General features: G+C 39.2%; 1 protein-coding gene across 2 annotated transcripts in view; it reads left to right on the forward strand.

Annotated features, from left to right (window-relative positions):
• Positions 1 to 11,836: 11,836 nt before the first annotated feature.
• Positions 11,837 to 21,197, forward strand: part of LOC128692138 (uncharacterized) — a 63,473-nt gene continuing 54,112 nt past the window's right edge. The window contains exons 1-2 of one of the 2 annotated variants that reach the window (XM_053781162.2): positions 11,837 to 11,943; positions 13,859 to 14,014. In XM_053781162.2, the coding sequence (XP_053637137.2) occupies positions 13,967 to 14,014 (48 nt within the window). In that variant the 5' untranslated portion in view covers positions 11,837 to 11,943; positions 13,859 to 13,966. Of the gene's footprint in view, positions 11,944 to 11,968; positions 13,211 to 13,858; positions 14,015 to 21,197 lie in introns of those variants that run through there. The other variant, XM_053781163.2, reaches the window with a different exon arrangement.

Genomic DNA, 21,197 nt, shown 5'->3' on the forward strand with positions numbered 1-21,197 from the left:
TACCACCCAAGGCCTTTTATGTGTTTACCTGGAGTTTACCTGAAGAGAGTTTCGGGGGTCAACGCCCCCGCGGCCAGGTCTGTGACCAGGCCTCCTGATGGATCAGCGCCTGATCAACCAGGCTGTTGCTGCTGGCTGCACGCAAACCAACGTACGAGCCACAGCCCGGCTGATCAGGAACTGACTTTAGGTGCTTGTCCAGTGCCAGCTTGAAGACTGCCAGGGGTCTGTTGGTAATCCCCCTTATGTGTGCTGGGAGGCAGTTGAACAGTCTCGGGCCCCTGACACTTATTGTATGGTCTCTTAACGTGCTAGTGACACCCCTGCTTTTCATTGGGGGGATGGTGCATCGTCTGCCAAGTCTTTTGCTTTCATAGTGAGTGATTTTCGTGTGCAAGTTCGGTACTAGTCCCTCTAGGATTTTCCAGGTGTATATAATCATGTATCTCTCCCTCCTGCGTTCCAGGGAATACAGGTTTAGAAACCTCAAGCGCTCCCAGTAATTGAGGTGTTTTATCTCCGTTATGCGCGCCGTGAACGTTCTCTGTACATTTTCTAGGTCGGCAATTTCACCTGCCTTGAAAGGTGCTGTTAGAGTGCAGCAATATTCCAGCCTAGATAGAACAAGTGACCTGAAGAGTGTCATCATGGGCTTGGCCTCCCTAGTTTTGAAGGTTCTCATTATCCATCCTGTCATTTTTCTAGCAGATGCGATTGATACAATGTTATGGTCCTTGAAGGTGAGATCCTCCGACATAATCACTCCCAGGTCTTTGACGTTGGTGTTTCGCTCTATTTTGTGGCCAGAATTTGTTTTGTACTCTGATGAAGATTTAATTTCCTCATGTTTACCATATCTGAGTAATTGAAATTTCTCATCGTTGAACTTCATATTGTTTTCTGCAGCCCACTGAAAGATTTGGTTGATGTCCGCCTGGAGCCTTGCAGTGTCTGCAATGGAAGACACTGTCATGCAGATTCGGGTGTCATCTGCAAAGGAAGACACGGTGCTGTGGCTGACATCCTTGTCTATGTCGGATATGAGGATGAGGAACAAGATGGGAGCTAGTACTGTGCCTTGTGGAACAGAGCTTTTCACCGTAGCTGCCTCGGACTTTACTCTGTTGACTACTACTCTCTGTGTTCTGTTAGTGAGGAAATTATAGATCCATCGATCGACTTTTCCTGTTATTCCTTTAGCACGCATTTTGTGCGCTATTACGCCATGGTCACACTTGTCGAAGGCTTTTGCAAAGTCTGTATATACTACATCTGCATTCTTTTTGTCTTCTAGTGCATTTAGGACCTTGTCGTAGTGATCCAATAGTTGAGACAGACAGGAGCGACCTGTTCTAAACCCATGTTGCCCTGGGTTGTGTAACTGATGGGTTTCTAGATGGGTGGTGATCTTGCTTCTTAGGACCCTCTCAAAGATTTTTATGATATGGGATGTTAGTGCTATTGGTCTGTAGCTCTTTGCTGTTGCTTTACTGCCCCCTTTGTGGAGTGGGGCTTTTTATAAAGACTTTTATACAGAATGAGTCGCACACGGGGGATGTCGAAGAAATTTTTGTCTCACCTAATTTTACTCACCTAATTGTGGTTGCAGGAGTCGATTCACAGCTCCTGGCCCACAGTAACGTATCTTGGAGAGGATGCCTACTGTTTTAGAGCCCTTCTTGGCTATGTGCTGGATGTAGGTATTAAATTTTAAGTTCCAGTCAATGTGTAGAATTAAGAATTTACCCTCAGTTTGTTTTACAAAGAGAAAAACCGTTAATCATTGTTTAGTTGGATATATGAAGCTCTGTTTCCAAACATCATGTAGTAGGTTTTGTCAATATTAAAGGTAAATTTGTTGGTAGTAATCCACCAGGTAAACTCCAGGTAAACTTACCATTAAGTGTTGGTGAGAGTCGGAGAGGGAGATGACAAAAGTTGTGTCATCTGCGAACAGAACAGGTTCAAGGAGACAGAGATGCGTTAGGAAGATCATTTATGTATATGAGGAAGAACATAAGACCAAGAACACTGCCTTGAGGCACTCATAGCTGTGGTTTGTAGATAAATGGTTCAGATAACCAACAGGATGATAAATTAGACACTTGGGCAACACTTGGGTGTTTTGTGGAAACGTGGCTTTCTCAGTCCAACAATTCTTCTCTGTATTGGACTGAGGAAGAAACTGGTTGGAGAAACGTTTCCACAGTAAAGATACCCAAGTGTTGCACAAGTGTCTAATTCATCACTCCTGCGGTTACAGGCTCAGTCCCTGGGCCTGCATAATTTATGAGAAGTGTGCTGTGTGGCCAAGGCTTAAAGCATCCTTCTTGACTTCAAGATGAAGCTTTGGTTGTGATTTAAGAATCCCTTTTTTTTTTGGGGGGGGGGAGGAATGAGGGATAGTGGTTTGGAATGAGGTAATTTTCCCTGGAGCGGGAGTGTTGCTGCTGCCTTACTTCAAATTCAAATTCAAATTCAAAGTTTTATTCTCTATAAGGATTACAATGCTGAGTTTACAGAATTTGGTTATTGTGTGGTTTACATGTAGTAAAATAATGATTACAGAGTGTACCACTAGAACACCTAGCATGGCTAGGCATTTCGGGCATTTCGGGCAATGTGAATGCTTTTGTTTTGGCACAGTACATAGTTTCAGTATTGGAGTATCACAGGATTCATTATTTTAAGATAGAGATTAATATTTCTGTTTATGGTCAAATGGGTGAGTGAGTGTAAGTGTGAACCACCAGGTGGTATTCGTGTAGTTAGTTGACAGGGTGTATCAGGGAGATAAGATGTTTTCTAATGGTAGTTTTGAAGGTGATGAATGTGTCTGCAGTTCTAGAGTTTTCAGGTAGGGCGTTCCAGATTTTAGGGCCTTTGACATACATTGAATTTTTGTAAAGGTTTAGTCGGACACGGGGAATGTCATAGAGATGTTTGTGTCTGGTGTTATGCCTGTGGGTTCTGTCACAACTATCAAGAAAGCGTTTTAGGTCAAGGTTGATATTGGAGTTTAAAGTCCTGTAGATGTAGATTGCACAGTAGTAAGTGTGGATGTACTGAACAGGGAGTAAGTTTAAATCTATGAAGAGTGGGGGGGGGGGTGTTGCCAGGGATGGGATTTAGTGATTATTCTTACTGCAGCTTTTTGTTGGGTTATTATTGGCTTTAGGTGTGTTGCTGCAGTTGATCCCCAAGCACAAATAGCATAGGTGAGGTATGGATAAATAAGTGAGTGGTATAGTGTGAGAAGGGCATTTTGCGGCATGTAGTATCGTATTTTGGAGAGGATCCCCACCGTTTTGGATACTTTTTTTGGTTATGTGTTGGATATGGGTGCTGAAATTCAGGTTGTTGTCAAGGTATAGGCCTAGGAATTTGCCCTCATTATGTCTGGTAATTAGAGTGTTGTCGATCTTAATGTTAATTTGTGCATCTCCTGCTCTGCTACCAAACAAAATATAGTAGGTTTTATCAGTGTTAAGCGTAAGTTTGTTGGCTGTCATCCAAGTCGATATTTTGATCAGCTCCTCGTTAACAATGGTGTTGAGGGTGGCAAGATTAGGGTGAGAGATGACATAAGTCGTGTTGTCAGCAAAGAGAATGGGTTTCAGGTGTTGGGATACGTTTGGAAGATCATTGATGTATATGAGGAAGAGCAGGGGACCAAGGACACTTCCCTGCGGAACTCCAGTATCAAGTGGCCGTGTTGTTGATGCTGTGTCTTTAATGGTGACATGCTGATACCTATTAGTAAGGTAAGATTTGAAATAAGCAAGCGCATGGCCTCTTATACCACAATGGTCAAGTTTGTGGAGTAGGATGTCGTGGTCTACTGTGTCAAGAGCTTTTCTTAGGTCAATAAAAATTCCTAGTGGATATTCCTTATTTTCCAATGCTGTGTAAAGCAGATCTAGCATTTTTATGATTGCATCATTAGTGCTTTTATTTTTCCTGAATCCAAATTGGCAGGGGTTGAGTATGTTTTGTGCCGTTATAAATGAAAATAGTCTCCTGTGCACGAGTTTCTCAAAGATTTTGGATAGCAATGGTAAGTTTGATATTGGCCTATAGTTGTTTAAGTCTGTAGGGTCACCACCTTTATGTATTGATGTAACCCTTGCCATCTTGAGTAGTTTCGGGAAGGTGCTAGTTTCTAGTGACTTGTTAAAAAAGTAATGAAATAGCATGTGAAAGGACATGGGCTGCTCGCTTGTACAGTAATGGTGGGACATGAGACAGATTCCCTGAGTTATTTTTTAGTGACTTTATAATCTTGGTGACTTCCGTGGGCTCAGTTGGTGCAAGATAGAAGGAATTTGGGAAATTCCCATCTAGGTAGTCCCCGGCATGGGCATTGGTATGTGGGATTTTATTGGCGAGATTAGATCCTATGGTTGAGAAGAAGTCGTTTATCTTGTTAGCTGTGTCAGTGGGATGTAGTGGTGTTTCATTAGGTTTAGTTAGAACAATATTCTTGTTTTTTTTCAGTTTGTGGGTCGCTAGAATCTGAGAGAGTGTTTTCCAGGTCTTTTTTATATCTCCTCTAGTGTCTGTGACTCTACTGGAGTAGCATAGTTGTTTGGCTTTCTTTATTACTTTGGTGAGAACTGATGAACAGTGTTTAAGAATATCTTTGTGTATTAAGCCCTGTCTATATTGCTTTTCATATTGGTGTTTCTTGTCAATGGGAAACGTTTCAGAATGGTGCTGGTTAGCCATGGGCAACCAAGCCGTTTGTTTGTGATCTGTTTCGTTTTTATAGGACAATGTTTGTTGTATAGTCTAAGTAATTTGTTAAGAAAAATGTCTGTCCAGTCATCAATACCATTGGCCTTGGAGAATTCTGTAGGCCAGTCAACAGTCTCTAGGTCAGCTGTGAACTTCCTTATTGAGGCCTCATCATGGAGTCTAAATGAGACTTTGTTGTATTCAAGTGGTGGTTTGCTAATGTTTGTCAGGAGGAAGGTAGGGTAGTGGTCTGTAGTGCTATCTGTGATTATCCCTGATTTAAGGGGGACTAGTATATTGGTCCATATGTGGTCTATTATGGATGCACTTGTCTCAGTGAGCCTGGTTGGTTTAGTTATTGTTGGTATGAGAAGTGCATTGTTCATATTGTTGATGAAATCAGTTACAGGCTGATCATCTAGTATGCCAAGGTTGATGTTGAAGTCTCCAGCTAAGAGAAGGTGGTGCTTTTTCATTTGTTTGTTTGTTATTAGTAACTTTAATTTCTCACTGAAATTTGGGATGTTTGTGTGAGGTATCCGGTAAATGGCACCGATTGTTATAGGTGTCTTAAGGTTACAGTAAAATTAGCAAAAATGTATTCCCCATATTCATCACTAAAGCAAGTGGTGCTAATACAAGATAATTGGTTAGAGTAATAGATTGCAATACCACCCCCAACTTGGTTTGGTCTGCAGTTGTGAATTGCTGTGTATCCTGGTAGAGGGTAGATATCTATTGTGTCCTGCTTAAGCCAGGTCTCAGTAAGAATAATGCAGGAGAAGGGTGTCTTTAGTGATTCAAGGAGTGCCAGGAGGTCATCATAGTGTTTGCTTAAGGACCTGATGTTGTAGTTAAGTACTGATAGACTTTTAGCATTGTTTAGGATAGTGCTGGCTTGTGATGCTGTGTAATAAAGGCAGTTACTTTACAATAGGTTTTGATTGGGTGTCAGATTATGGAGGTTTAGATCAGGGTCAACGTGATCAATCATCTTCTAGGTTTAAATTATGGTTATTTATATCCTTGACATAGATCATGCTTCTGATTCATGAGGAGATCAGTTCCACTTTTTATGAGCCATCTCCACTAGGGAAGATAGTATTACGAATATCGAGAGCGGTTAATCATGGTATATTATCTGATGGAAAACTCATAGCTGACGAATGAATGGTTGAAGCCAAGATTCAGATCAATGATGACTGGACCCCAAAATCAGCTATCATAACTTTAGGGTCCATTCCCTGGACCAATTGACTGCCGCCCACAGGATGGGTATGGGGTGCATGATAAACATATTAAACTAAAAACTCCATAGATATGTGTGGATTCACGGTCTCCTACAATTTGTAATTTCTGTCTCCCAGGTTGTATGGTTTCATGCATGGAAGGCGTGTGCATCACTACATAACCACCTTTCTCACCATGCACACTGACAGCTCCTAAACATCCTTCCTTGGCCTTAAATCTGCTTTTATATAGCCAACCAATGTGTAATCTTTAGTAAATTTCTCGAGATTGAATGCAGGAGGATGGCTTCTCTGCTGGCTACATGTCTAACAGAAAGTCTTCTGTGTTGTTCTAGGAACAAAGAAGTGTAACTATAAACTTTGAATTAGGAACGCCGCAGGGAAGTGTCCTCAGTCCCACTTTATTCTGTATTATAATAAATGTTTTACCAAATGCTGTGTCTAACCAGCCAAATTTTTATATTATTAGCTTTGCTGAGGATATAATGATTCACACCACCGGATTCTCCAACATCAAAACATCCCTAACCATGTACTAGCCTCGTGTCAGGAAATGGGGTTGATTAACTCTGCTCAGAAAACGAAGATAAAGTACTTAACAGGCGCCCTCCCCAACAGAGAAGCTCAGTCTGCAGGATCCAGTTGCTTAAGAATATGTTACCAATACAAGTATCTAGGCTCTGAGTCCCCCACTATCTGGACTTGTAACAAGAAAGGCTGAGAGCACTTAGAGCTGAGGCAGGTTTTCATCCCAGGTGTGGAGCTTATGTCAAAATTGTGAAAATGATGTATTTTGCTTATATTTTGCTTATATTAGATCACTGGTTGAATATGCCGCAACCCTACTTGCTCTCGAGTCACACTGGAAGCTTAGGTATCGTAGTTTGGAAACGTTTCACCATCCAGTGGCTTCCTCAGTACAATACAGAGAAGAATGTTTGAAGATCAGGATGAGTTTTTTTTATTTATTTATTTATTTATTTATTTATTTATTTATTTATTTATTTGAACATGATACATTGAAGTACAAAAAAAATACAGTGGTTAAGTGTAACATGCCAAAGTCCCTTGTATGCAGAGCATTATAGGCAGGCTTAAAATTAACTTAAGATTAACTAAACAATGATATATTCAGTGGTAAACATTATTGTAAACAGATAACAATTAAGCACAAATGAGTATTTCAAAGACAGGTCATATGGTCATTTACTGTGTTGCTGAGCATTCAGTAGAATGTTAGGTAATGTAATTAAAAATAACAAAGTTTAATTGGGTCACAGGTTAAACATTTATGAGATACAATTATTCAGTATTACTTTAGTTGTGGGTGAGTAAGTGATTTTTAAGTAGAGACTTTAATTTATAAAGCTTGAGGTAATCAGTCCCTCAACCTGGAGTCGATGTGATCAGTCTATTAATTAAGATTCCCAAGTGTTACACAAGTATCTAATTTATCAACTTGTCAGTTCTCCGAACTATTTATTTACAAACTTGAAGGGCTTGATAAATTGCAGAACGAAGCTATGAGGATCATCCTAAAATTCTAAACATGCTGGAAGAACTTGATATTCCAAACATCAGAGATCGTGTCACTGAAAGAAATGTCCTCATTGGTGTTAATATGCTCAGATAAACCCATCCAAACCCTTGCACAGAAGCCTACCTAACTTTCTTAAGCACTGGTGAGCACTCATCCAGATAGATCATAAAAACTGGAACTGACCTCCGAATAAATTACATACACGAAAATCACTCCCTATGAATGCAAAAGACTCGGCAGGAGATACAACATTCCCCCGGTGAAAAGCAGAGGCGCCACGAGTACACTGAGAAACATAATGAGTGTCCAGGGCCCAAGACTGTTCAGTTGCCTCCCAACATACATAAGGGGGATTACCAGTAGACCTCTGGCTGTCTTTAAGAAGGCATTGGACAGGCACCTAAAGCCAGTACCTGACCAACCGGGCTGTGGTTCGTACGTCAGCTTGCGTGCGGCCAGCAGTAACAGCCTGGTTGATCAGACCCTGATCCACCATGAGGCCTGGTCTCAGACCAGGCCGCGGGGGCGTTGACCCCCGAAACCCTCCAGCGACACTTCCCTGCATCATAGGAACTTACCTTATTCCAAACCACTATCTCTCTTCCCCCTCCCCCCATAAAAAAAATTAATCACAACAAATCTTCGCCTTCCAAAAATTATGTATCTTGCTGGTTCTGTTCACTAAGCCACTGGTGCAGCTGGTTGTGCCGCTGGCCCGGGTCTTCTCCATGTGGTGATCCGGCAGTAGCTCCAGAAGGAGTGTCGGAGTTTGTACAAGTGATGTACCATTTACAGCCCTATAGCAGAGGAACGGTGAGCAATGTGTCAAGTGGAGTACCGTTTACAGCTCCATAGCGGGGAGCAGCCCTATGACGTGTTTGGCAACGGAGTTAGTAGTGCTATGTATCTTCTCTGGGCGGTATTGATAAATTAGACACATGTGCAACTCTTGGGTATCTTTACTAAGGAGACGTTTCGCCACACAGTGGCTTCATCTTGAAGATTGATGGACTGACCACATCGACTCAAGGTTGAGGGACTGATTACCTCATTCTCCTCCTGTTCAAGTTTCTCCTTTGTATGGACTGATGAAGCCACTGTGTGGTGAAACGTCTCCTCAATAAAGATACCCAAAAGTTGCACGTGTCTAATTTATCAACGTGTCGGTTCTCTGAACCATTCATCTACAACTCTGGAGGAAGGGCGGTATTATATCTGGGTGAGCTGAAGATGTTATGTATACGACGTCTGCAATCTCTAATGAAGTGATTAGGATAATGAAGTTTAGAAAATATTTGTTCGATGACAGAGCATTCTTCCTCAAGGAATTCGCTACATCAGATTAGGAGGGCACGAAGGAAGAAGCCAATTTATAATAGAAGTTGACAACACTCTTATTTTCTTGGATGCTCTCTGCAAAGCTGACCACGAGCTTCGTTCTAAAGTCTAACGAAAATCGTCCAACCAACATGATCTGCTCCACTTCTACTCTCACCAGGATACCAAAACTAAACGTGGCGTAATCATAGGTTTCTTGAAGGCGTGTCTGAAGATCTCTGCCGGCCTCCCCGACAGAATTTATAGCACAGCAAGAGTTTTACAGCATAATGTGTGGTAGTTGCTAAACACTTCTCAAGGGTAAGGGACTGATCTCAAAATCACTGCTGATGGACTGATCACCTCTCCACTACTTCTGCTGTGTTCCATATTTAGTCACCTCCGTATCCGACTGACGAAGCTTTCTCTGTAGGTGAAATGTTTCCGAATTAAAGATAACTAATTGTTGAACATGTGTTATACTCATCTACTTGATGGTATTATATACTATTATTATAATATTTCAGAACCCTTGAAAACACCTCATCAAGGCCTGATGACTTGTTTGGTTTCAGTCCATCAAGTTATCTGGGGGACCACATCACTAATGACTAATCCTGCATAATTTACTCTCGACCTGAACTATATAAATATTGATTTCTGGGATTTCATTTGTATCCTCTTAAGCAAAATCAGAAATGAAATAAGTGTTTAAAATGGTACACGGTTTTTTTTTTTTTTGGTAACTAACAGCCAGTTCACATAAATTACATATGAATGGGTCTTTCTTTTCCCTAATCTTGCTTCTATATACCTAAAAAAATTAATTGGTCTTTGAATCCCTCACAATCTTAATTTTATATTCTTAGCTCACGAAATCGCAGTAACACGATTGAAAACAAATAGAATGGGTTGGGATGCACCTTCCATAGGTTCAAGTCCTACCCGTTCCGTGATTTATATTCTCTTTTAGCTTTTCCCATTCCTTTTTTTTTACTTCTTTCCTTTTTGTAATTCGCCGGTAAATGCACTTCTTTTTGCCTAAAAAATATTTTAGTCTATTTTTTTTACTACTAACAAGGGTCATTTATTTGTTCTGACAGGATGAGCACGGGGTGTCAAATAAACTAGTCACTTATGGACACAACTAAAACTAACAATGATCTAAATTTTCTATTAGGAATACATGCAGCTTGGCCAGCTTGTACAATACATTGGAAAATATCATATTGGCAATCTTTACTATCGCCTGCCATGATAGTCCCTGGTCAGGCTGCCCCAGTATACACCACTCGGGTAATCCCCTACTAGGCCTTGTAATAACTGAAACACCATAACATAATATAATGTACAATGAACATACACAGTGGCCTTATTTATGTACTGATACTGAGCACTAACACAGGCCTAAGTCAATTAAAAATATTTAATTATGAACATCCTTTCTATCATTTTCTCTCTCACATGTGGGAAGGACATGATCAGTCACTGTTGAGGGATGAATAGCTATTTACGCTGGCTCCTCAAGGAAGGTTCCTTGATGTTGGTGAGGGGCTCTTGATTTAGGGAATTGGATCTGTGCTCCAGTTCCCCGAATTAAGCCTGAATGCCTTCCACACCCCCCCCAGGCGCTGTATAATCCTCCGGGTTTAGCGCTTCCCCTTGATTATAATAATAATAATAATAATATTTACCCTGGCAAGTGTTGAACAACACGAACAAGTGTTCCTGGTGAACACCTGCGGTTACCTGTTATTTGCCCCGTCATCCTGATACCCACTTTTCTTAACGTTCAGTCAGCTATGTTGATACATTGACAGTTGTTGCTACCCACTGCTGTTTTAAGATCGTAGTAATAGTAGTAGCAGTTTTAACAACAGGTTTGGTAAGTTAGGGGGGATAAGAAGGGTAGGTGAGGATGGAATGTGGAGAAAGTTGTAATTAAACCAGGATTATTATAGCCAAGCACTTTTATAAATTATGAAGGTTGAAATAGGATAACCCAACAAAGGCAAATATTGAGAATTATTTTAATTCAGTATTGGTAAGTGTACACTAGTGTACACCGACAGGTGGTAGTTCTGACACTTTAAAAAGGGAGGTTATACCTCATATAATAAAGATTTTCCCAGCCTGAAGCATCTTTTAATTATTATATTAATGTCATACAGTACCAACGTGTACATTGAGTACAACACATGTATAACAGTTTGGTATCTATCGGTGAGACTTCTCTCCTGCTCAGCAGGCTGTAGGAGCCTGTTGAGGCGAGAAGTCTCGACAGTACATAAACCAAACTGCTGCTCACGTGTCTTGCTCATCTCTCTCTGAATGACCAGCCTCCCGGCTGTCATCAGAGGTCAATACATCAACATCCTGCTTCTGTGGAAGCACCAGGATGAATTCACGTTTACATTCTCACTCATGTTTAGTGTTTATCAGATGGTCAAGCAAAAAAAAAAAAAGTGAAGCTTAGAAGTCCAAGAAAAGACCACCCGAAGATTTATGACCAAATGCTCAGCGGGTCACCCTAGGTTAATAGGCCTACCCAGCGAGTCTTGACCTGTATTGATTGCGTCTTAAGAAGAATCGATCTTCTTGACCTGTACCTGCCACCTCTCACCAGATGCATGTCTATCTTGTATTTGTTTTACACTAAATCACCATTATTTTCATGATATATTTCAATTGTTTGCTTAGTTACGTAAAGTTCTTTGCATTGGATAGTTTTATTAATTTTATATAACGCATTACGAGAGAATGAGAAATAAAAGTCCATACATTTTTTGGTGGGAAGTAGGACGTGTATTTTGGCTTGCTAATTAAAGAAGGATTTAAGTGGGGTGTTTGTTTATATACCGTTTGTAAGATATGACTAATATACGCAAGTTAAAGTGTTAATGACAGCAAGTTGGTGTAAAGTTTGCCATTTGTGAGATAATAAAGTAAGAAGGAAAGTTGTGAAGATTTTGAAGTTGGCGGGTGTGATGACGTCACGTCTGGCTTGCAAGATGGCCGCCGTGTTTGTTGACACTCCACCAGAGAGAAGAATGTAGAAGTTTTTGTTTATTTTGAGCTTAAAGTTGCCTAAATGTTAAGGTAAGTGAACGAGTAACGTTGCAAAAGCGTCCTAAGCATCCGCAGGTCGTCATGAAATGGCTGCGGTGGTGGTTTTGGCCAAGTTTTTTGACGGGTGTTTGATGAAAAAAAAACCTTGGCTTGAGCTGGGCAGGGCGCAAGGAGCAGATGGCACAGAATGGGCTTAAGTAAGCCATCTGAGGTCTCTCTGTGCCACCTGTCTGGACCTGTACATACCGTCATGACCTTCTAGAGATAATGAGGCTAATGTTATGGCAGTAGCTGGGGGTTAGGAGGAGAAGGACTGGTGTGGATGGATGAAAGGCGAGGCTGGGGTGGGTGTGGATGCTGGTGATGGAAGATGGAGAGGGAGAGAGACGTAGCAGAGTATATGATGATGCACACTACCACACACACTGTGGTGACACACATGCTGCACCCAGGGCCACACCTCTCACTGCTGTACCACCATGCACTAGCTGTCACATGTGTTGCTTCAAGTACTTCATCATTATCCCTCAGCACTGTGTCTGCTGTCTCCTCTCTACCACTGAACAATACTGTTGTGTAGGCGAAACGTTCTAATATTAAAGATACTCGGCTGATGCATATGTTTTATGTATCTGCTTCATACACTGTCATTACATGACACAGGTCTCTTGTCACCTGTCATTACCCTTCTCACTGTGATATTATCACTGGAACATTTTAACCCCTAAACACCATTATTCTTTAACACTACAGTAAGCTATAGAAAAATTATTCTTGACATTGTTAAACAGACAAAGAATAATTTTATTTGGTTTTACTACAGCTCTCAATGAATCCCAATGGAAGTAAGTCGCTTCAACTTTTTGGAGGTTACCCTACATAATGTTCAACTTTTTGGGGGTTATCCTACATAATTTATATGTTATTTTGCAAGCGGTTATAACCATCCAAAACTGTTCAAAATTATACCTTGGTAGAAGACACTGAAAAATTGCAGGAAAATATAATCATTAATCATTACATTGAATCCCAAATTTTGTTGATCATTGAGTAAAAAGTAATTGTTAGTAACAGTGGTGCATATCACTACTGATAGATTACCAGTAACTAAAACTTCATGTTTCAGTACTAATAGGCCATCATGACCTGGGTAAAGATATGGAAATACCACCTGGCTAACCCACATATAACCTCACATATTCTACTATACTAATTATGCTGTACTTCATTGAAGTTACATGAATGTTATATATGCACCACCTTCAACCTAAATGGTGTGTTACATTGAATCCAAAATGTAAGTAACAAGGATTTTCAGTACTAGTAATTAATTTAAAATGTGCAGATTGGTACAGTACTAGTAAATTTTATTTTTTTAATAAATAAAAATATACACACTATGGTTCTTTGGTATTTTTGAGACAATTGTCATGATCAGTTCTGCATTAAATTTTCCATGGTTGTATGATATATTTGAAATTTGGGATTATCCTTTGCATTTTATATTATAATTAGATAAAAATCTCTTGTACAGTATATTGGAGTGTGAGTAAGATAACATTTTGTGAAGGGATTCATGGACACCAGTTAGCTGGACTTGAGTCCTGAAGGTGGGAAGTACAGTACCTGCACTCTAAAGGAGGGATGGAGATATTTGCTGTTTTGAGGGACATCTAAACTGTCATATCTGCATGCCCCTGGCAAGACAGTGATAGTGTGAATGATGGTTAAAGTGTTTCTTTTTTGGGTCACCGTACCTCAGTGGGGGATGGCTAGTGTGTTAAAATAAAAAGATTATTTATACAGTACAGTACCTGTGCTGATTGATTGATAACTTATGTTATTAGCAGATTGTGAAGGATTGGTGGTGAAGTCATTCTCAATGCTTCTTTTGTTACCAAAAAGTAATAATTATCATTTTTTTAATTTTGTTATTGTTCAACAGGCAGCAAAACCGTGGCACAGCACATGTTAGCTGTGACCTCTGCTCCAGAGACACTGTGAGCACAGTCATTACAATTGGGCGGACAACCAGGCCCTCCCAAGCTGCACCATGTTCCATCGCTTTCATGACCTGAAGGCAGGGCAAGACTCTGAGATGGTAAGACAAACTAGTCTCAAATGTATAGAACATTTTGTGAAACTATTATGCAAAATTTGCACCAAAATGTATTTTATTTTGCTTCCGTGTATAATGGGGCATGTTTTACCGCTTTTGTTTCACCTGCAGCGTACATACACTTGTGACTTTTGGTAAAGCTGGTTAAATGAAAGAAAGTTATCCATGTTAACAAATATTGATGTTTAAACATATTTATGCAGGATTCCTTTTTCAAAATTTTAATAACAGCAAGCGGCAAATTGCCAGTCTATAGAGCTGTGTATGCTGTATATTGATTAATTATAGTCTATTTTATTTATTAGGAGGGTAGGGAAGTTACTTAAAATTATTTATTTCAGCTTTTACCTTACTTAGTTTTACCTTACTTTAGTGTTCCATTTTTATTATGTTTCATTAGCAATTCTGCTACGTACTTCTGTTATAAAATATTCATGAGGGGGGAATTATTTTATGGTTTTCTATATTGTTCTTTATATAACTAATATGAAGGGATTCAGGGAAACCAGTTAGCAGGACTTGAGTCCTGGAGGTGGGAAATACAGTGCCTACACTCTGAAGAGGGGTGGAGATATGTTGCAGTTTTTGAACTGTAGTATTGGCATGCCTTTGGCAAGACAGTGATGGAGTGAGTTATGATGACAGTGTTTCTTCTTTTTTGGGTCACCCTGCCTCAGTGGGAAATGGCTGTTAAAAAAATACCTATTATCTAAATAATACCTTAAAAAGATTTTCTTCATAAAAAACACGTTTTACACTTACCAAGTATAATATACAGTGGACCCCCGCCTTAATCCGTTCCTGAGAGCTCATCGTAAGCCGAAATTATCGTAAGGCGAATTAATTTTCCCCATAAGAAATAATGGAAATCAAATTAATCCATGCAAGACACCCCCAAAGTATGAAAAAAAAAAATTTTTTTACCACTTGAAATATTAATTTTAATACAGTACACACAAACTGAAGAAGACATGCACAATTACTACTCTACTAAGAATAGAATACATGACACTTACCTTTATTGAAGATTTGGTGATGATTGATGGGATGGGAGGAGGGGAGAATGTAGAAGTTGTTATTGTTTAGAAGGGAAATCCTTTTCCATTAGGACTTGAGGTAGCAAGTTCTTTTCCGGGGTTATCTCCCTTCTTCTTTTAATGCCACTAGGACCAGCTTGAGAGTCACTGGACCTCTGTCGCACAACAAATCTGTCCATAGAGGTCTGTACCTCCCGTTCCTTTAAGATTTGCCTAAAATGGGCCACAACATTGTCATTGTAATAGTCACCAGCACGGCTTGCAATAGCTGTGTTACCTGGAGTGATTAGGGTGATTTTCATCCATAAAGGTTTGCAGTCCAACCCACTTTGCACACATTTCCTTAATCTTTGAAGTAGGCACAATGGATTCCACAACTGGCATAGGCTTCTCAGGGTTAGCCCCAAACCCTTCAAAATCTTTCTTAATTTCAATACTAATTCTCACCCTTTTTACCTCAGGGTTGGCACTAGAAGCTTTCTTGGGGCCCATGATGACTTATTTTGCAGTTACAAGCACAAAAAACACTGGGATAAGGTGAAATGTACTGAATGTATGTGTGGATGCGACCGCACTAGCTGGCTTGTAAACACTGGCACCCACGGGGCAGCTGAGGCTACACACACGTGGGACGCGTCCCGGACGACTCACGTAAGGCGAGTTTTTTATCGTGAGGCGAGGCAAAATTTTTACGTTCAAATGCTTCGTATGGCAGATTTAACGTAAGGCGATGCGTTCGTAAGGCGGGAGTCCACTGTAATGTATTGTTTGAGTGGTGGATCTTGATGACAGGGGACTTAGGCTCTAGCCTTGGTGGAGTTCAAATGTCTCATTCTAAACTGCCTCAAGAATCGAAAATGAATTTCCCTATTTTCTTTCCAGGATATTTGTCCTTTTACTCTTTCTGCTAGGCAGTTTGTCTGGGCACTATACATCAGCTCCATTTTTTCTGCTCTGTGGATATATATTGCCTGGAGAAAGTTGGTTGCTGATTCAGTGGGTTGTAAGCATCTGATTCTACCAAGGTTTAGATGTGGGGTCTAACTTTTCTACTTGGGAACTTTTTGTTCCTATTTCTGTTGTTGAAAGGAATTCCTCTTCTCTTTCCATTTCTTTCCTAGAAGATATAGAAGTTGGACTCAGTATAGCATAAGCTGTGATATCCTTGTAAACCCTCCACAAAGAAAGAAAGAAAAAGAAATAAAGAAACAAGATGCTGGCACAGGTTAACTGGTCTATTATTGTGAACGAATTTGGAAAGGTAGGGGAACAAATTAAAGAGCAAAGTGATGAGGGTAACAAAAAATTTAGGCAATGAAAGATTGGGTATCAGATTGGAAGGAGAGGGTATGGAGGAAGTGAATTTCTTTCAGATATTTGGGAATGGACTTACTGGCAGATGAATCTATGAAAGTCAAGGGGGAAAAAGGTGGGTGGTGCATTGAGGTATCTGTGGAGAAAAAGAATGTTAACTATGGAGGCAAAAGGGAAAATATATGAGAGTAAAGTGGTACTAACACATATAGGTGTGAAGCATGGGTTGTAAATGTTGCAGTGAGGAGGAGACTGGAGATATGTTTGGGGTTATTGTGTGATGGGACTATTATGCAAAGAATTTGTAGTTTGGAAATTAGAAAGTGGTGCAGGGTTTCTCAAAGTATTATCCAGAGGGCCAAGGAGGAGTTGCTGAGGTGGTCTGAACATTTAGAGAGGATAGCAAAATTAGGATGACTTGGAGGATGTATAAATCTGTAGTGGAGAAAACAGGGCCTCCAAGAGAAATTTTGCAAGGTGGAACATGACTGCTTTGGGGCCCCTGGGGGCAGGCTGAGGCTTCTTCCAAAACTGAGAATTTGAAATTCAATAAAACCATTGGTAAACTTTCATAAACGCTTTATTTCCTATGCAGCAGAATGACCAGATAACATATACTTTATGGATTTTGAAAATTTTTGTTGACCTATAACTATACAAGCGCCTAAATTTTTAAACATTTAATAAGTTCTTTCAAAGTAAAATAAATTCTTAAAAGTTTAATATTTGCTTAGACTATTTAGTAAAATGAACTTTTCTTGCTTATTTGTCTGCAAAATTTCTAATAATACCATCAAAATCAGTTTCTCTAGCAATGCTTGATTCAATACTCAATCTTGCTAAATCAACAAGTCAGGTTTGAGACATAGTAGACCTTAAAATCAAAATAGGCCTTAAAATCTCTGGAGGGGCTCCAGGGCCCCTTCAGAGATGCACAGCTGGGCCACGGACCAATGTACTGGCTGATCTCCTCTCTTAAAGGCTCTGGGAAGGAAGGCGGGTTAGGGGTCATCCTGGGAAAGGAGGTTTTGTACACGAAGGACTTAGACATCCAACAGTCATGTGTGAGCATGTTAGACAGGAATGAGCTGAGTCAAGTAGTATTTATGACTTGACATTGTGTTGGAGTGTGAGCAAAGTAACATTTAACCATCCCTGTCCAATTGCTGTGCATAGGATAAATAACAGTGAGCACTATTGGGACCCCAAGATTTTAAATAACTAGAATGCCAGAATGAGTACAGGCAATTATCGATTACCCAAGACCTCGTGTAGGAATCTAGGATATATAGTAAAGTATCACACCAGGTGCCATAATATCTACAGATGTATTATCATACAGGGCTTGGATATTCACAAGTACTGTACTATGCACTAAAAATTTCAAGCTAATTTAAGCATGAATTTTTCATAATTGGTTGAAATGTGGTACAGTAGCATCTTTTGTGGTTTATTTTTATGCATTTTTATCTTTATCTTACTGCTCACATGGCAAATTGTGAGTGGTTGAATCAAGAGTCATTATATGTAAAAATCCAGAACTACCTAGAATATAATATCAGTCAGAGAAATGACAACATGACATGTAACCTTTATATGAGCCATGTAAGTGTATATAACGTTGCTTAACAGAAATATCTGTTTCAGTTTCTTTGAGTTGTCCTCTACCTGTTCTGTTGTTTTTCTGCAAATATTCGTAATGAAATGAGTGTTGGAGAAACTTCGAAATTATCAGTCTATAAAATCTAGTGTAATTCTTTAACCCAGCATATTTGGTAGTGCTTATTAATTGTGTGCGTAGTTGGTACACTAATTAGGTCCTCGGATGAGGCTGGGTTTTCCTCTGCAGTATACAGCAAAATGACAGTGTTATCTGCCACTGGGTTCTCAAATCTGTGACTCATGATGGTGTAAGTCGCAAGCTTGATTCTTGGAAACTCAATGCATAAGGTACTATATTATGGAGTTATCTGGGATTTTGGCTCCCAGGCCCTGACCCTAGTACATGATATCTGTAAAATGATTCCTTTGTACTACTACTGACCAGAATATCATAAAATAATTGAAAAATGCTGTGTCTGGGTACAGGGTTCACTGGATCAGAAAAGTAGATTTTGAAATTGCAAATTCACAGTATGAGCTTTTTTGTTTTTTTGCAAAATTCATCTCTTCTGTAGAGAGCATTGTAATTAATGAAATGCCTGGAGTTCACCTGGATGTGATGTAATTAGATGAAAAATAAATATTGTACTGCACAAGAAAAATGTATGAAAAATGTAGGATGGTAAAGGTGTGTGCAGCAGTTGAGTACATGGTTTGGGTATCTGAAGATGGCAGATGATAGAATGCGAGAAAAAGATGAAAAAAAAAAAAGAAGTTCAGAGAATTAATGCAATTATGCATAAATGATAATACATTTCAATTTTTTTTACATTTGTTTAGCTTCTAATACTTATACTATATATGGAAGAAGATGAAAAAAAAGAATATTTTGTTTAACAAGAGGCATTGCATTGATATCATAGTGATAATTTTTCATATATATTTCTATTAATCATAGACTTACAAATACTTCAGGTTTAAAAAATCACATCAAAGAATCTATGATCATGGCTGCAAGTCATGATCCTTGGAATCATTAATAGATAAGGCAAGATTAATAACTCAGATATACTATGTGGGTTGTGATAAATATTAATGCATTTAATAAATATGATGCAGAGAATCATAGTTTAGAGATTAGGAGGTGCAGGGTTACTAAAAGTGTTATCCGGATGGCTGAGGAGGGGTTGTTAAGGCAGTTTGGACATATAGAGAGGATGAAGCAAAATAGGATGTCTTGGAGGGTGTATAAATCTGGAGTGAAGGGAAGTTGGCAAAAACAGATGGAAATTTAATTTAGAATTGAATATTTTATTTATAAAAGAGTTTCAGAACCTTGCTAAAAGGCTGCCTCCATATCAGATGAGTTTTCTGGTCGCACTTCTGAATGTTCCTATATCAGGTATGCCTGTATTTTAATGCTTATTGGCATTCTTCCCTTCTGCAGTGTACAGTGTTGCAAATATTCATTAAGCTCATCATATGGTAATGCATTCATTTAGTATTATAGTAACTGCAAATATTGTTTGCATTAATCTGGACTGAATTGTTATCCTTAAATTTTTTGTTTGTCTACTAGAGATTTCACCAGTTTTTTTATTGTACGTAATTGTGATCAGTAAGTAGCTTGTCGTTCTGTGTTGACAGTAGAAATGATCCCTGTATAACATGTGTCTGTTGATAATCGGTTTAATATTAACATTATAATTTTTTAATTTCCTGTTCTCCTTGGTGATATGTCAGTATATGATAATTAGCCGTAACATGGCTGGGGTAGTAAAAACGTGTGTTAAAAGAACATAACATGATATGGTAGATGTGCAGCCCTAGGTGATGGCTTCGTGAAACAGACCCAGGCAGGGAACAACAGACTGTTTTACTGCTATCACACAAAAAAACTTTTATGTACAGTATCTATTTTTTTATCGTACTCAAAATTCTTAATCAGAAACCTTTCGGAGTTTTTTCTTCCAAAAATTTTGGTGTCTGCGATGTATGGAAGAGGAAATTACTCGCCATGCACATGAAGACATTTATGTTATTCGTCTGGCTCATTAAAATCAAGTGAAGGTAAGCCCATTTTTCCTTGTGAGGGTCTGTTTCAAGAAGCAACTGGTTTAAGGACTTAAGCACATAGTTCAAATTTTATCACACCTCATACTAGGTAGTGTCAGAGCAGTACGGAAGAGGAAATCACTGCAGCAAAAGGATCACATTGTCATTACTACCAGCTGCTTCTTGAAGCATAATCCCTATTTTGAATTCATGTGTGAGAGGCTGGGCAGCTTTGATTCACTTGTACAAGTTGTTTTATTCCTCTCCAATACTTGCTCATAGACACTCATAAACATATCCAAAAAAAAAGTGTTATATATAGCAAGACAAGTTGTGAGAAGTATTACTCTTTCTATGCCATTGTGTTTATTGAGCTTGCCTAGGATCATTGCATGCAATAGTGCCCACCTTCTCATACTTTTTATTTTTTATACAGATAGTTTCTGTTAATTACACTGGCAGTAATTAGAGCAGTTTTACATTATAATAAACTAAAAACCATTTTGTCTTTTCCAGAGTGTTTTTTGCTATTTATCCAAGCTTTCTCAAGTCTTGAGCAAGCTTGTACAGATAGCATTTCTTCATATATAGCAAATCCTCAATTTAACAGACTTCTGTTTAATGATCTTTTGAAATATCAGACAAAAACCACTTGGTCAATTGATTTGGAAACAATGGACCAAGTCTGTTAATTGCATAATGTCTGTTATTGTTAAATAACAAAAAGGCACAATACCGTGACTGGAACGATACACAAATAACCCGCACATTAAAGAGAGAAGCTTACGACGACGTTTCGGTCCGACTTGGACCATTGACAAAGTCACACCGTGACTTTGTCAATGGTCCAGCTTACGACCGAAACGTCGTCGTAAGCTTCTCTCTTTTATGTGCGGGTTATTTGTGTGTCTGTTATTGTTATGATGACTGTAAAACAATCATCTCTGTCCACCACAATCACCATTACTGGCCACTTGCTGCCCTTCTCCCCCATTAGTCCTTTAAGTTGAGGGTTTATTGTATTTTATATATATTCATACACTACTGGTGAAAAATTATACATTATAATTTTAAATATTTGCTATCCTTATATCTTAATTCTTGTCCTTAATATTCTTTATCCTCACTTCTCTGTTCTGTCTGTAGTCATAATCATT

The sequence above is a fragment of the Cherax quadricarinatus genome, chromosome 15 (genome assembly GCF_038502225.1).
Source record: "Cherax quadricarinatus isolate ZL_2023a chromosome 15, ASM3850222v1, whole genome shotgun sequence".
NCBI lineage: Eukaryota > Metazoa > Arthropoda > Malacostraca > Decapoda > Parastacidae > Cherax > Cherax quadricarinatus.